At 36.3% G+C, this 14,026-nt stretch overlaps 1 protein-coding gene across 1 annotated transcript in view; it reads right to left on the bottom strand.

The window, feature by feature from the left end:
* Positions 1 to 3,790: 3,790 nt before the first annotated feature.
* mRpL44 (mitochondrial ribosomal protein L44) overlaps positions 3,791 to 14,026 on the bottom strand; it is a 52,105-nt gene continuing 41,869 nt past the window's right edge. The window contains exon 9 of the mRNA XM_067276429.1: positions 3,791 to 4,042. Coding sequence (XP_067132530.1) covers positions 3,834 to 4,042 — 209 coding nt within the window. The 3' untranslated portion in view covers positions 3,791 to 3,833. The remainder of the gene's footprint in view (positions 4,043 to 14,026) is intronic.

Below are 14,026 nucleotides of genomic sequence, written 5' to 3'. Positions count from 1 at the left end.
CGTAGCGATCATAACTGGCGCCCGGGGCACGACACTTTATTGGCGCCCCCTTCCAGAAACACATATAGTTTGTCTTGGAGACCATTTGGGCGCCCCTCTGCGAGTGGCGCCTGGAGCATGATACATCCCCTTGCATTCCCCTCGCTACGCCACTGGTTCTTGGCTACGGTAAGTGGGAAGATATTTGTACCCAAATTGTTCCGACATTGCTCTCGTCGTTTCGCCATCTTGCGAAACGACGAGAGCAAGAGAATACACGCGTAACGTGTGTCGCACGTTTGTCAAAATTCGATTTCGCTACGTTCACATTTCGAAATTCCCAACGAGTAACGCATTCGCAAATCTCGCACTAGCGCCTGTTTGTAGAAACAGTGTCGCCATTTTGTATTTTATCTAGATTCGGTTCTCTGTCCCCTGACTACCTACAAGTCTGTTTATTTTATGTGCGCATGATTTGGGCACCAAATACTCTGTGCCAAATTGCAACTCCTGACATGTACTCCTTCACACCTCTAAGGTGTCCAGCCGTTGACAGCAGCGCGATTTTATAGACAAGACATAGTTTCGTCAATAATTAGATATACGTTTATAAATTAAATGTTCAAAATAAATTTTGCCAGACCTCTTTTGAGGAACAAGGGGGCGCACCAATTCTACTTGCTCCAGGGCGCTGAATATGTAGCTACGCCATTGGTTGACAACTTGTTACATATGTGTATAGAAGGTACAGATTCTAATTGGTCGCTTTTAAATAGCTTCTGATTTTGTTGGTGCAAATGACATTAATTACAGTAGTCTCTATAGTCTGTCACTCTAGTAATCCAATACTCACCGGTCTGATTACAGACTCTATTGTACAATTTACTTCAGATTATTGCAATTTTGCAGCTTTGAGAGATTTAAAAATCATCACTCATTGCATAATATAATAACTCAAGGGGACCATTCTGGTGCACCATTATGCACCAGAAAGCATTCAAGGATTTAAAAAACTATTGAAGAACATGCCATGGCATGGCATGGCATATGCAAAAGCTAAATGCTTTATAGCACATAACTATCATGTCATATGAGAATGGCCTATATAAAATTTGTACTTAAGGAGTTTTCTATACTTGAAAACTTTATCTGTGGGGGATACTTTTCAAGACTCCCAGCAAATGCCTAAAACTGCAGATAGTACTGAACAGTATACATGTATGCTGTTTTTCCTTATACACACACCTATAAGTACAGTTTGTTTATAAATTAAGCACAATAAGGGGTTTTTTCATTTTTTGATTCTCCATCCTGTGCACACTAAAATGGCATTTTTTAGCATGTGGCCAGTACCCACAATTAGTCTGCACAATGTATTTGGAATAAATGACACCAGAAAAATTCCTGGGGTCACTAGCCTGGATTTGATCTCTGGTTCTCCAGTGATAGGCTGATATCTCATTCATCCACCCAGTGCAACAACAGAGAACAACAAAACTAATAAAACAGAACAATTATAACAATACTATAATAAAAGTAATGTGAATGTGTCCTGAATAAGGAAGAAAAATTTAGCATATGCTAAGTCTTTAAGAAACTTTCTCCTTCTCACTTACAGAAAGCAAGTTATGACTTTTCTTTGGCATATCCAAATTGCTAGCATCACTGCTTATCACTCTTGTACTTTATGGTCATCATTAAGTAAGATAAAGGTTACTTGAAGTGAGAAGTCTCTTGAGTTCAATGAAATAAATAACATACTTAAGGAGATTGCTGTACTTTGTTTAGTGTGATATACTGTACACTAGACAGGAAAATAAAAACAACAGACAAATGTGGATTCATCCTTTGGTGGGAAAAAAGACTATCTTGGAGTTTCAGATGATGCCAAATTCTTCAACTACTTCAGGATAAAAACAAAAGTTGCAAAACGTTTTGTAATTTCACTTTGTGATAGAACTGACAAAACAGTGCTGTGTAGCACTACAGAAGCTAATCAAAGAAATCTGGATGACTAACCATTAAGATCTTGTGAAGACATAGCTGCTCCAGTGCTCTGTAGGTTGTGATATCAGCCAGACCTATGAATTGGTAGTAGATCCAGGCAGATTTGTTGACTGGATGGAGATTTCATCGTGTGAAGTCTCATGTCTCACAATGAATTGCTACTTATTTGAGTGACATTCAGGTTGTTGTTAAACTAAGCACTGCTCAGTGTTGCTAAATGATGCAGTTGAGAGCAATGCTGAACTTGTTTTCTTGAAGTGCTATGCACAGGCAATTTCAAGTGGTTTGAGGTTCAACTGCAGCACTTGTTTGTCACTTTTCTCACTGCAACAAAGATAGTTGCCTCCACAGTGAAAAGTTGAAATCTTATATTTATATGTAAAGTTATAAGGTTTTAATCACCTTAAATCAATATTCTGTTTGTACTAATTTTTCTTTTAAAATATTCATTAGTAAAATAAAGTCAGATTTGACAACACTTATATATACAATGTTTTGTTATGCACTTTATGCTTCAGGAAGAAGCTGCATACACTAAATTTAAATCATTAATTTTACCTCCCAAACAGGCATTGCATTACAAAAGTGGATTATTTTTTAAAATATTTCAAATTAAATAATTTGCCAAACATTTCAATAGCTGCACTGAGATCTGACACTTTGGAACTGCAGCACTGCTCCATATTTGTTATTAAAAGACTTGCAGTACTTTTGCTGCAAAAACACTGAATTTAACCAGCCAATTCAATTCCCAGGATTTACTCAAATGAATACCCAAATCATATAAAAACTTCAAGTACAAATTTTATGTATAATAGTTATATACAGACCATTCCCATAAGACATGATAGTTATGTGCTATAAAACATAATGTAGTGTAAAACCATATTATACAGCACAAGAACCTGTGGTGTGTGTCCTGTAAATATAAACACATTGTTATTGGATATAAAGGAATAAAGTTTAGGACAAAAAGCTTCACTACATAATTTAATTTTTAAACATTTTTGGTTGTCTTAAACAACCTTCCTCAGGATAGAAAGAAACAAATTACAATTTAAAAATAAGAACAGAAACTGGAATGTCCTCTGAAACAAGTTTATTTTGAATATTACTGTTTTAGAACAACAAAAGTTTAAATGTGCATGTTTTAAGACACACATTTAAATTACATTTAAATTACATTAATATATGCACATTTAAATTACATTAATATATATTCAAAATCAACTTGTTCCAGTTTCTGTTTCTTTCTTTCTATCCTTGTTTAAGATGACCAAAAACATTTCAAAAATAATTATACTGCATTTTTAAAGGTTTGAATGCTAGTACTATGATTTCATCAAGTTATCTGGAATAGAGCATAATAAAACTTATGAATTGTTTATTTCTGGAAGTTTCTTTTTAATATTTTTGGCCTTCAGTTGACCATAAATAACCAAAATCACAGATAAGGAGGCTAATGTAGTATAATCCATTCTTCGAAAACAGACGATTTCATCATCTTGCCTGTTTGTTCTGATCAGTGTTTAATAAACTGTTCTTTAGTCTGCCAAAGTTGGTATTTTCTCTACTTTATCAAAATTACATTACATTTACCATAACATTATATTATCAAAATTACCATATATTTGTGTACAGTAACAAATTTTTCACTATAAACAGCACTTTATTTGTGAACAAATCACTGCATATATATATGATAACACTCATCTTTGCAAATCCAGATTTGATATTATTTCAAGTATTAATCAAATGTTTTGAAAGATCAAATAAGCTACATGAAGTAAATAAATATACAAGATTTCAGGCAATAAATATACAAAGATTTTATTTATACTACATTTTTATGAATAGGCAATTTTTCTTGTATTATCTTTAATAGAAGTTGATGTCCATTCCAATAAGGGCACATTTATTTTTTCTTTATCTAGCTCTAGTTTATGTCCTTTATCTCCGAATGGAAGGGAAAATGATCCTGGTGTTATGTGGAACATCTTATTTAAAGCATCTCTTGCTGCTACATCCACAGCTTCTTTAATGGTTTCTCCAGGACCTATTTTAAGAATAGCTCTTTGTTAATGAAGCTTGCTATGATTTTTTAAATATTACTTTATAAACAATTCATTAAAATTATAAAGTTAAATAAATTTTTCTTAATATCAATCAAAACAAATATACCAGTATAAAGAAATAATAATTAAATGTATTAAATTACAAACAAAAAATTTCTTCTAAATTCATTGTAAACATCACAAGTAACATAATTTTCTATCTTACATAATTGTATTGTAGACAAATACACAAAAGTTCAAATTTTCATTCCTTTCTGACTTATGGAGGATAAATAAATTTTCAATTCTAAAACATTATGTAAACAATGAGATAATTGTCGAAACTTGAGAAATAACCCTACCAAAGAAGTTATCTGGCAAAATGCATTTAGGGTATATTATATGTTAAAGTAATAAAAGTGATTCTCTCTGCAAAGCTGGCTTGTTTTACCTTTTTAATTTTAATTTTATCTCATTGTTTACATAGTGTTTTAGAATTGAAAATTTATTTATCCTCCGCAAGTCAGAAAGGAATGAAAATTTGAATTTTTATGTATTTGTCTACAATACAATTACGTAAGATTGATATTTAATCTGACTCCATCGTTTTAAATAGTTTATTTAGTACCATAATTTTGTATAAACAACCTATAGGTTATCTGCCAATTTAAATTCACAATTATGATTATAAACATGAGCAAATTGGATAAAAGTATGTAATACACTTAAAATCTGGTGCCTTCTTCAAAGTTAAGATGGTCCCAGGCACATAGGCTTGAAAAGACCCTCAAAAAATGTTGTAACTGTCCACTTTCATCTCCTGTAAACCTTCATCCAATGACAGTACGACAATATATTTATTAAAAAATTAAGCTTGTGTAATTTTGTAGCAATTTTTATTTTTGGTAGCACAGAAGTTAAGAAAATTTTAACACAATATGTTTACTGTTTCAAAAAAGTAATGTTAAACAGTTTACATCTTAAATAAAATCATCAGACCAATTAAACATGAATTAGCAACAATCTGAATATTCAACTAACATGTCACTTTCTTGCTTTAATAGATTAATAATGTTCTGTTAATGTGTGTAAATTTCAGTGTATTGAACAATTCACTTTCAGTTGACATTAATAATGTGTTTAATTGATATTCAAACATAGAATTTTGTAGTCCATTTTTTAAGTTTGAAAATTATCTTGTATAAGTGTGATTTCACACTACAACCGACTGGACTGATTGGACCAATTCCAAGTTGTGTTGCCATGACAACAGCAGTAGGTCATTGGATTAGTAGTATAAATTGGACAGATTTAAAAATTTAAATATTTGTAGCTAAGTCAGATCAATTGATGAGCAATGGCCAATGAGAGTTTCAAAAATACAGTCAATCATACTTTGAATTTATGAAAACTTACATAATGAGAAAAGATAGAAAAAACAAATAGACTTTTCAGAATCATTGATAAATGAAGTAAGATAATATCTGCAAATTCATGATATTAATCTGGCAGATTACTGAGATATTTTTAAAAAATTACAAAAACTTACAATAATTGGTTGGTGTTTCAATTTGTAACATTCATTCTGATTGGTCATAACAAATTGGCCCCCAACACAAGTATATTCCATGTGAATGCTTTTGCTATTAGTCAGCCCGATTATAGGAGTGGTTGGTCAGTCCAGTTGGTTGTCAGTCAGTCATAATGTGAAATCAGCCTAACTGGTCATCATCATAGTCTATTTGACTATGATGATGACCAGTTTGATGACCGAATGATATTCAGAGTTTATATAACTCTGAATGTGATTTCAATATTTGAAAATGTTTAAAAAAAGCAGCTTCATAGTCCTTGAATGTAATTTTTAAATTATAGAGTTTCTGAAATAAGATCTAAGGCCTTCAATCATCAAAATATGTAAGGAACTGAGTCCGAACCTTATTTTTTATTTTATTATAATTTCCGTTTTATTATCTTTTGTTTGGGGTTTATGTTTATTTAGGACGAAGGTTCCCCACCACTCTCTTGTTAGTAATGAAAAATGAAGAAAAAACAACTCACGGAGAAATAAGCGCCATAGGAAACATCTTGTGCACTTGCGCTGCCCGGCGGAAGTAACAGTCCACAGAAAAAAAATGGGGGGGAAGTCCCCACAATCACTAGTAGAGAAATACTTGATAAACCGTCTTAAACATCCCAGAACAAAGTTAATGTTAGCAACTAAGTATGTAAATAAGAGGAGTAACCCAGCTCAAGTGTGACGTCACCTCACAGTATAAAACCCGTACGTTAACCGAAGAAGGAGAGGTGATTTCCAAATCGAGGCGACTGTGAGAGCGAGGTTAATTCGAAAGCGAAGTATTTTCTGATAGAAGTCCAGATTGATAATTGGACGATCCAAGGTGCTAAAGAGGAGTTCGATTGACGATTTGACGATATCGAAAGGATTGAGGAAATAGTTTCTTCGTATAGTGAGGTGACGGATAGACGTTTAATTAGTAAGAGATTTTGTTCATAATTGCTAAGTATTTGATTTGTCGAATTTCAAAGGGGAATTACTATTAAGTTAAGCTAAGTTTATTGTCGGGTTGACTTGTTGATTTTCGTTAATAAATTTTGTTTGGAATTATTGATATTTGTACGTAGTACGTTCTAGTTGCTAATTAAATATATTTGAACTTTTGATTTGACTTGATATTTATCATTGTTATTACTAATTTTTCGGTGCACGCTTAAAAGCCCAGGCCTGGCAAACTAATCTCGAATCCGCGTAAAGTACCCGTTAGGTTAACGGAAGTTTTACCGACCGTAATTATAGTCAGTTTCCTAAGATACTAAAAAAAATAGTACTTTACAACTGGCGCCCGAACAGGGACTCTTTTTGCTTTTGAGTCGATAATTGACATTTATTGGATATTCTAGTGTATTTATTGATATTTGATTTTGCTTAGTTTAAATAATTTGGATTCGATTTAAATTTTGGTAGAGGAATAACACCTCTTTACAATAAGTAATAGAAAAAAAAAAAAATGGATGAAAGTGCACCAGTAACCCGTGCTGAACTGAACCAGCTCCAGCAGCAATTGTCTGTTTTATTACAACAAGTGTCAACCTTGAGTAATGCAGTAACACACTTAACGTCTTGTGTTACGACTGGAATTTCCGAGCCTACAACACCAAACGTTACTAGTGCTGTACAGCCCGAGGCGTCAACGCCAAGGCAAGATGTGCCTTCAGCGCCAAATACGTCCATGGTTTGGCTGCAAACAGCTCCGCCACCACCGGAAATACAATTTAACGGTAGGTCAAACATAACTGCGTCAGATTTCTTGCAGGACCTAGAACAATATTTTCAAGTTAACGAAGTACCTAACGCTCGATGGGTGGATACTGCCGCCAGCCGTCTCCGTGGCAGCCCAGCGATGTGGTGGAAAAACAATGGCCGCCACAGAATTGGTTCCAGTTGGCCCCTCTAGCAGACGAAGAAGCCGTCGCCCGAGAACTTTTCAGCCGACACTACACCGGCAACAACAATGTAGAACAATTTATATGGACTACTGTACAACTGTATCGCACTTGGCGACCACTCGCATGAGAAGAAGAAATAATACAATGCATCGTTGCTCAGATGCCGTTATCCCTTCGGGAGTATTTAGAAAATAGACGATCATACTCTCTGAATGAACTAGTACGCACTGCTAAAGAGTACGAATTCCGCCGAAGTGGAAATAAGCCTTCTGACAGCAGTTCCAGTCAGCCCATGTAAGTAAACCTCCTGAACCTAAAAATTCTACTCCAGCAAGACCAGCTGTGATGTGTTATTCTTGCGGAGAAACTGGTCATTTCTCACGCACTTGCCCAAAAGAACGACAACAAACAGTACAGACCAACAATAAAACATTTAAGACTCCAGAGTCAAATACTCGACCGAAGATGGCCATGACAAGAAGACAAACGTCGTTAAACTAGACGGGAGACAGCGAGAGGAGGACCCTGTCTCCAATACTGAGGAAAATACCTCCACCGTAGGACTGATTATTGCAGAAACCTCCAAGCTGCCTGAGGTAACAATTTTTATTAATGATGTAATGACTTTAGCCCAAATAGATACGGGATCAGATTTCACGTTAATCAGTGATGCAGTATGGCAAAAGATATCGCTTAAGAATAAGGATATCCGGTTACAGTCCGGACCTAATTTTCGTTTAGCTGTGGAAGGAGGAAAAGGAACTTCCGTTGGAAAATTCATGGCCAATATCCTAATTGGAAACGTTACACTGCGACAAGAATGCATAGTGGTTAAAGGACTTGTTATTCCATGTTTATTAGGTCGAAATTTTGCCAAAACGCATGGATTAAAAATTGATTTTCAAAATTCTATTATTTCTTTGGAAGTCCCAAAGACTAGGGACCAAAATGTACCTAATTTGGAGAAATTACAAACAATCCTGAGCGGAGAAAGGTTAGTACAATTAAAGGAAGTTCTGCTTAATTTTCCGCAAATTTTTACAGACAAACCGGGGCTGACGAATGTCATAGAACATGCCATAGTAACAGATAAGGCATCTCCAGTATGTGGACACCCGTACAAATACTCGGATGTGAAACTAGCCGAGATGAACCGGCAAATAGAAGAAATGTTAAAAGATGGAATAATACAGCCATCGACTTCTCCATGGGCATCACCAGTTGTGATGGTAAAGAAGAAAACAGGAGACTGGCGTTTATGTGTCGACTACAGGAAATTAAATCAGGTAACTGTAACTGACAAATATCCGTTACCTGTTATTTCAGAACTTTTGAATTCTTTAAAAGAAGCAAATTATATAACGACACTTGACCTATCGTCTGGCTACTGGCAAGTGCCGCTAAAAGAACAAGATCGGCAGAAAACTAGCTTCATCACGCATAGTGGACTCTACAAATTTCTGGTTATGCCGTTTGGGCTCAAGAATGCCCCAGCCACGTTCCAAAGACTAATGGACAAAGTTCTCCGAGAAGAAAGGGGAAAATATTGTGAAGTATACTTAGATGACATTATAATATACTCTTCTAACTTTTCAGAACATATTGAACATCTGAGTAAGGTTTTCGAAAGACTGTCAGCCGCAGGGTTAACCGTGAAGTTATCTAAAAGTCATTTTTGTCGTCCAGACGTCCATTACCTGGGTTTTAAAGTGAGTAACAAAGGAATAGAAACGGAAGAAGAGAAAGTAAGGGCAGTACAAAATTTTCCAGAGCCCAGAAACACTAAAGACTTAAGCACGTTTTTAGGCATGTGCAGTTGGTATTGTAGGTTCATTCCGAATTTTGCTACAATTGCCGAACCGTTATACCAATTAAGACGAAAACGAAAACGATGGTCGTGGACCGAAGAATGTCGTCAAGCATTTAACGCTTTAAAAAGTAAGTTAATCACTGCACCTATTTTACAGCTACCAAGACCCGGTGTACCGTACACTTTGTACACAGATGCTAGTACAGTAGGTTTAGGAGCAGTGTTGTGCCAGGACAAAGTAGTTGCATACGCAAGCAGAACGTTAAATTCAGCCGAACGAAACTATACGGCCACAGAACTCGAATGCCTAGCAGTAGTGTGGGCTATAGAAAAATTTAAAATTTACCTGGATGGAACTGAATTCACTGTTGTCACAGACCATTCAGCCCTACGCTGGCTAAACAGCTCAAAGACGTTATCAGGTAGGTTGATGAGATGGACTTTGAGATTACAAGAATTTAATTTTCAAATACAGCATAGAAGTGGAAAGAACAATCAACTACCTGATGCGTTATCCCGACGACCTGTTGAAAATCCTCATCAAATCGAGGAAACAGACTTAACCGCAAAATTGTTAGCAGTAACAACCTTTGAGAAGGAACAAGATTTAATTACCGCCCAAGAAAATGATATAGAATGGAGCGGACTCTACCGATACTTAGCCACAGGGGATTTACCAGAGAACCCTACTCTTTCCTCTGAGATAATAGGTAAGTCGGCACATTACCGACTAATAAATAAAACCCTGTATTATAGCAGAAAGCCAGATGATACAGGAAGTTTTCGTCCCGTCATTCCACGAGACTTAAGACAAGAAGTTCTAAAGGAACTACATGATCATCCAACTGCCGGCCACTTGGGTATAAGAAAAACTACGAGAAAGGTCCAGCAACGCTGCTATTGGCCCGGAATGCGCCAAGAAATAAAAGAATATGTACTAGGATGCCATACGTGTCAAGTGACTAAGTTTAGCCAAAGAAAAACGGCCGGACTTATGCAAGTCCCCGAATTAACTGAACCCGGGGAGAAAATTGGAGTCGACATAATGGGACCATATCCGCGGTCCAATAAAGGTAACCAGTATCTATTAGTAATGACTGATTACTTCAGTAAATGGGTAGAAATTTTCCCACTGCGAAAAATTACCGCAGAAAAGGTTGTTAATTGTATGTATAACGAATACTTTTGTAGGTATGGCATGCCTAAGACTTTGATTTCAGATAATGGACCGCAATTCATTTCTCACCTCATGGCGGAAGTATGCAATCGTACTGGGATACGACATATCCTGACCACACCTTACCACCCGCAGTCTAATTTCACAGAGAGAGTGAATAGAACGATCGGAAGGATGATCGCTGCATACATAGAGCGAAATCATCGCGAATGGGATATTCATATATCGGAACTGGCTCTAGCGTTGAGGACGTCAATACAAGACTCAACCAAATATACACCAGCCCGATTACACCTTGGAAGAGAAATTGCACTTCCCTGGGACTGATTAACGAATTATCCACAGAGTCCCACGACAGTTACCGAGAAATGGGCGGAACTGCAAAAGATTCAGAAACAAGCCCGAACTAACGTGAGAATGGCCCAACAAAAGCAACAGAGGGCGTACAATTTAAGAAGGCGACCAGATATTCTCAAGGTGGGTGCTTTAGTAGTTATAAAAACTCATCCAATCTCCTCCTCTAGTCGCAGATATAGTGCAAAATTAGCACCCAAGTGGTCCGGGCCCTACGAAGTCTCCAAAGTGATATCACCAGTCGTATACGAAGTACAAGATCCCCATACTAAGGCCAGTTTTGGACGACATCATATTGCTAACCTCAAAAGGTATAACTTATTCCCGAGGAGAAGAACGCAACCACCCCTAGCAACGCCAGATAGGGGCAACAGGGGATCGCCGACGAGGGATCCTGCCGCTATTTCACCACCAACAGCAAGAGTCCGTACGTCCGGAATCATTCATCGACGACTTCGTCCAGTTCAACGAGTGGATTACCGTCAACTTGCCGGTATGAAAAAGAGGTCTAAAAGATAGAGAAGGAAACCAATAGGTGAATATAAAATTTTCTTTCAGGCGGTCGTTCGACCACCCATTGTAAATCCAAGGAAACCCTAGAGAGGGAAAGGAATTTTGGTTTGGGGGGGTTTAAAAAAAAAAAAAAAAAAAAAGTAACATTTTTTCTGATGACATGACGGACATAATTACTGACAAGAACTAAAGCTAGTAACTACTAACTCAACTGACCGTCAGTCCATATCAGAAGGAAAAGACGCTATAATAATAGAAGAAAAAAAAAGTTTGGGATTAAAGTGCTCCCTAATCACGCAGATTGAAGTAGCGTGAACAATGATCAGCAACCTTGGATCGCGTGCGAATCTATGTCAACATTCCCCAAATGTAAAGTAAATATTTAAAATGGCATTAAGTGATCAATGAGTTGCTCTTACTTATGTAAAAGAAAACAAAATTAAACTTTGTATGGGATGATTTAGTTGTGATTCTGGCAGCAACTGTATAAGGAAGGCGCAATTGGAAAGCAGAGTTGATTTCGAAGTAAAAATTAGAGAAATAAATTTCTCTTTATTTAAAGGGGAAAGGGTGTAAGGAACTGAGTCCGAACCTTATTTTTTATTTTATTATTATTTCCGTTTTATTATCTTTTTGTTTGGGGTTTATGTTTATTTAGGACGAAGGTTCCCCACCACTCTCTTGTTAGTAATGAAAAATGAAGAAAAAACAACTCACGGAGAAATAAGCACCATAGGAAACATCTTGCGCACTTGCGCTGCCCGGCGGAAGTAACAGTCCGCAGAAAAAAAATGGAGGGGGGAGTCCCCACAATCACTAGTAGAGAAATACTTGATAAACCGTCTTAAACATCCCAGAAAATTATGATAAATATTTTGTAAACGGTTTATAAGCTTTGTCGGAAACTTAAAGCTGCCAGAACAAAAGTTAATGTTAGCAACTAAGTATGTAAATAAGAGGAGTAACCCAGCTCAAGTGTGACGTCACCTCACAGTATAAAACCCGTACGTTAACCGAAGAAGGAGAGGTGATTTCCAAATCGAGGCGACTGTGAGAGCGAGGTTAATTCGAAAGCGAAGTATTTTCTGATAGAAGTCCAGATTGATAATTGGACGATCCAAGGTGCTAAAGAGGAGTTCGATTGACGATTTGACGATATCGAAAGGATTGAGGAAATAGTTTCTTCGTATAGTGAGGTGACGGATAGACGTTTAATTAGTAAGAGATTTTGTTCATAGTTGCTAAGTATTTGATTTGTCGAATTTCAAAGGGGAATTACTATTAAGTTAAGCTAAGTTTATTGTCGGGTTGACTTGTTGATTTTCGTTAATAAATTTTGTTTGGAATTATTGATATTTGTACGTAGTACGTTCTAGTTGCTAATTAAATATATTTGAACTTTTGATTTGACTTGATATTTATCGTTGTTATTACTAATTTTTCGGTGCACGCTTAAAAGCCCAGGCCTGGCAAACTAATCTCGAATCCGCGTAAAGTACCCGTTAGGTTAACGGAAGTTTTACCGACCGTAATTATAGTCGGTTTCCTAAGATACTAAAAAAAAATAGTACTTTACAAATACATTGAACTCAATTTCTCAATGGCAAATGCAATATCATCATTGTACAAAATTGTCCAAAAAACTAAACCTTTCTGCAATGAAAAAATACGTGAGAAAAGCTGGGGGTCAAGACACAAGGCTTAACCCTTTTGTTGGCATCAGATCGGCAAGATCCTCTCATGGTGTCATTGGCATTCTTACGTAATGCACTTCTACACGTTTTTTGAATTTCTTAATTTCTAGTGAGAGTGGGAGGGTTAGCAAGGCCATAAGACATCCACAATACCAGAGGAAGAGCAGCCATTGTAAAAATTCAACAAATTTAATAAAGCTAAAAAGTTACAAACACAAATCTAGATGTGAGGAATACAGCTTCCTCAATCTAGTACAAAATCACTGGAGAGTGTAATTACTACCAATAACTATTTTCGACTGAGAGTGAAAGTGTACATAAATCAATTAATTATCATGCCTCATGATAATTAGGTCTGATCAGGTGACCATTTGTTTGGTAGTCAATGATGTCATCTCTGACGAGGGAATTAAACGAAATCGACTAGCAGGTTTCTTATTTCTTCCAATTGTTTTTAGATTCTCCCTGCAGACATAGTTAAATGTCAACTTTCTCACACTCTGACAATTGATTGTTTTAACATATTTTCGGGAATTGACGCAAGAGGAAGGACTTTGTCGCCTCACAGACCCTATAAACATGAATGCTTTAGTTGCCTGTTTATAGTCAATAGATAGTCGATATTCTCTTGTTTTTAGTTTCGTGGGAACCGGATGGAATGAAGGAAAGGTTCTTATAATTCCCTTTTTCTTATTTTGTGAATTTATGGAAAAACAACTTCCTGAATCTCACAATATGCTTTTTCCTTGTGTTTCCATATGATGATGATAGGGAAAAATTCTTCACTTTAAATTCTTTATTTGTGAACACAGGTTCCACTATTTGTCCTTCAAACCCGCATTATTTGTACCATTCACTTCCTGGTATCAGAGCTCTCAAACATTGTGTTTTGTGCTGAAAGCCCACTTTTCAAAGATTCTGTCTGTGTGTCCACGGAATTTGGTATTTTTCCACTTTTTTTTGCTGATGA

This window comes from Centruroides vittatus, unplaced genomic scaffold, assembly GCF_030686945.1.
Source record: "Centruroides vittatus isolate TY-2023 unplaced genomic scaffold, ASM3068694v2 contig_694, whole genome shotgun sequence".
Lineage (NCBI taxonomy): Eukaryota > Metazoa > Arthropoda > Arachnida > Scorpiones > Buthidae > Centruroides > Centruroides vittatus.
The sequence above is the reverse complement of the archived record's forward strand: the minus strand, read 5'-3'. Positions and strand labels throughout refer to the sequence as shown.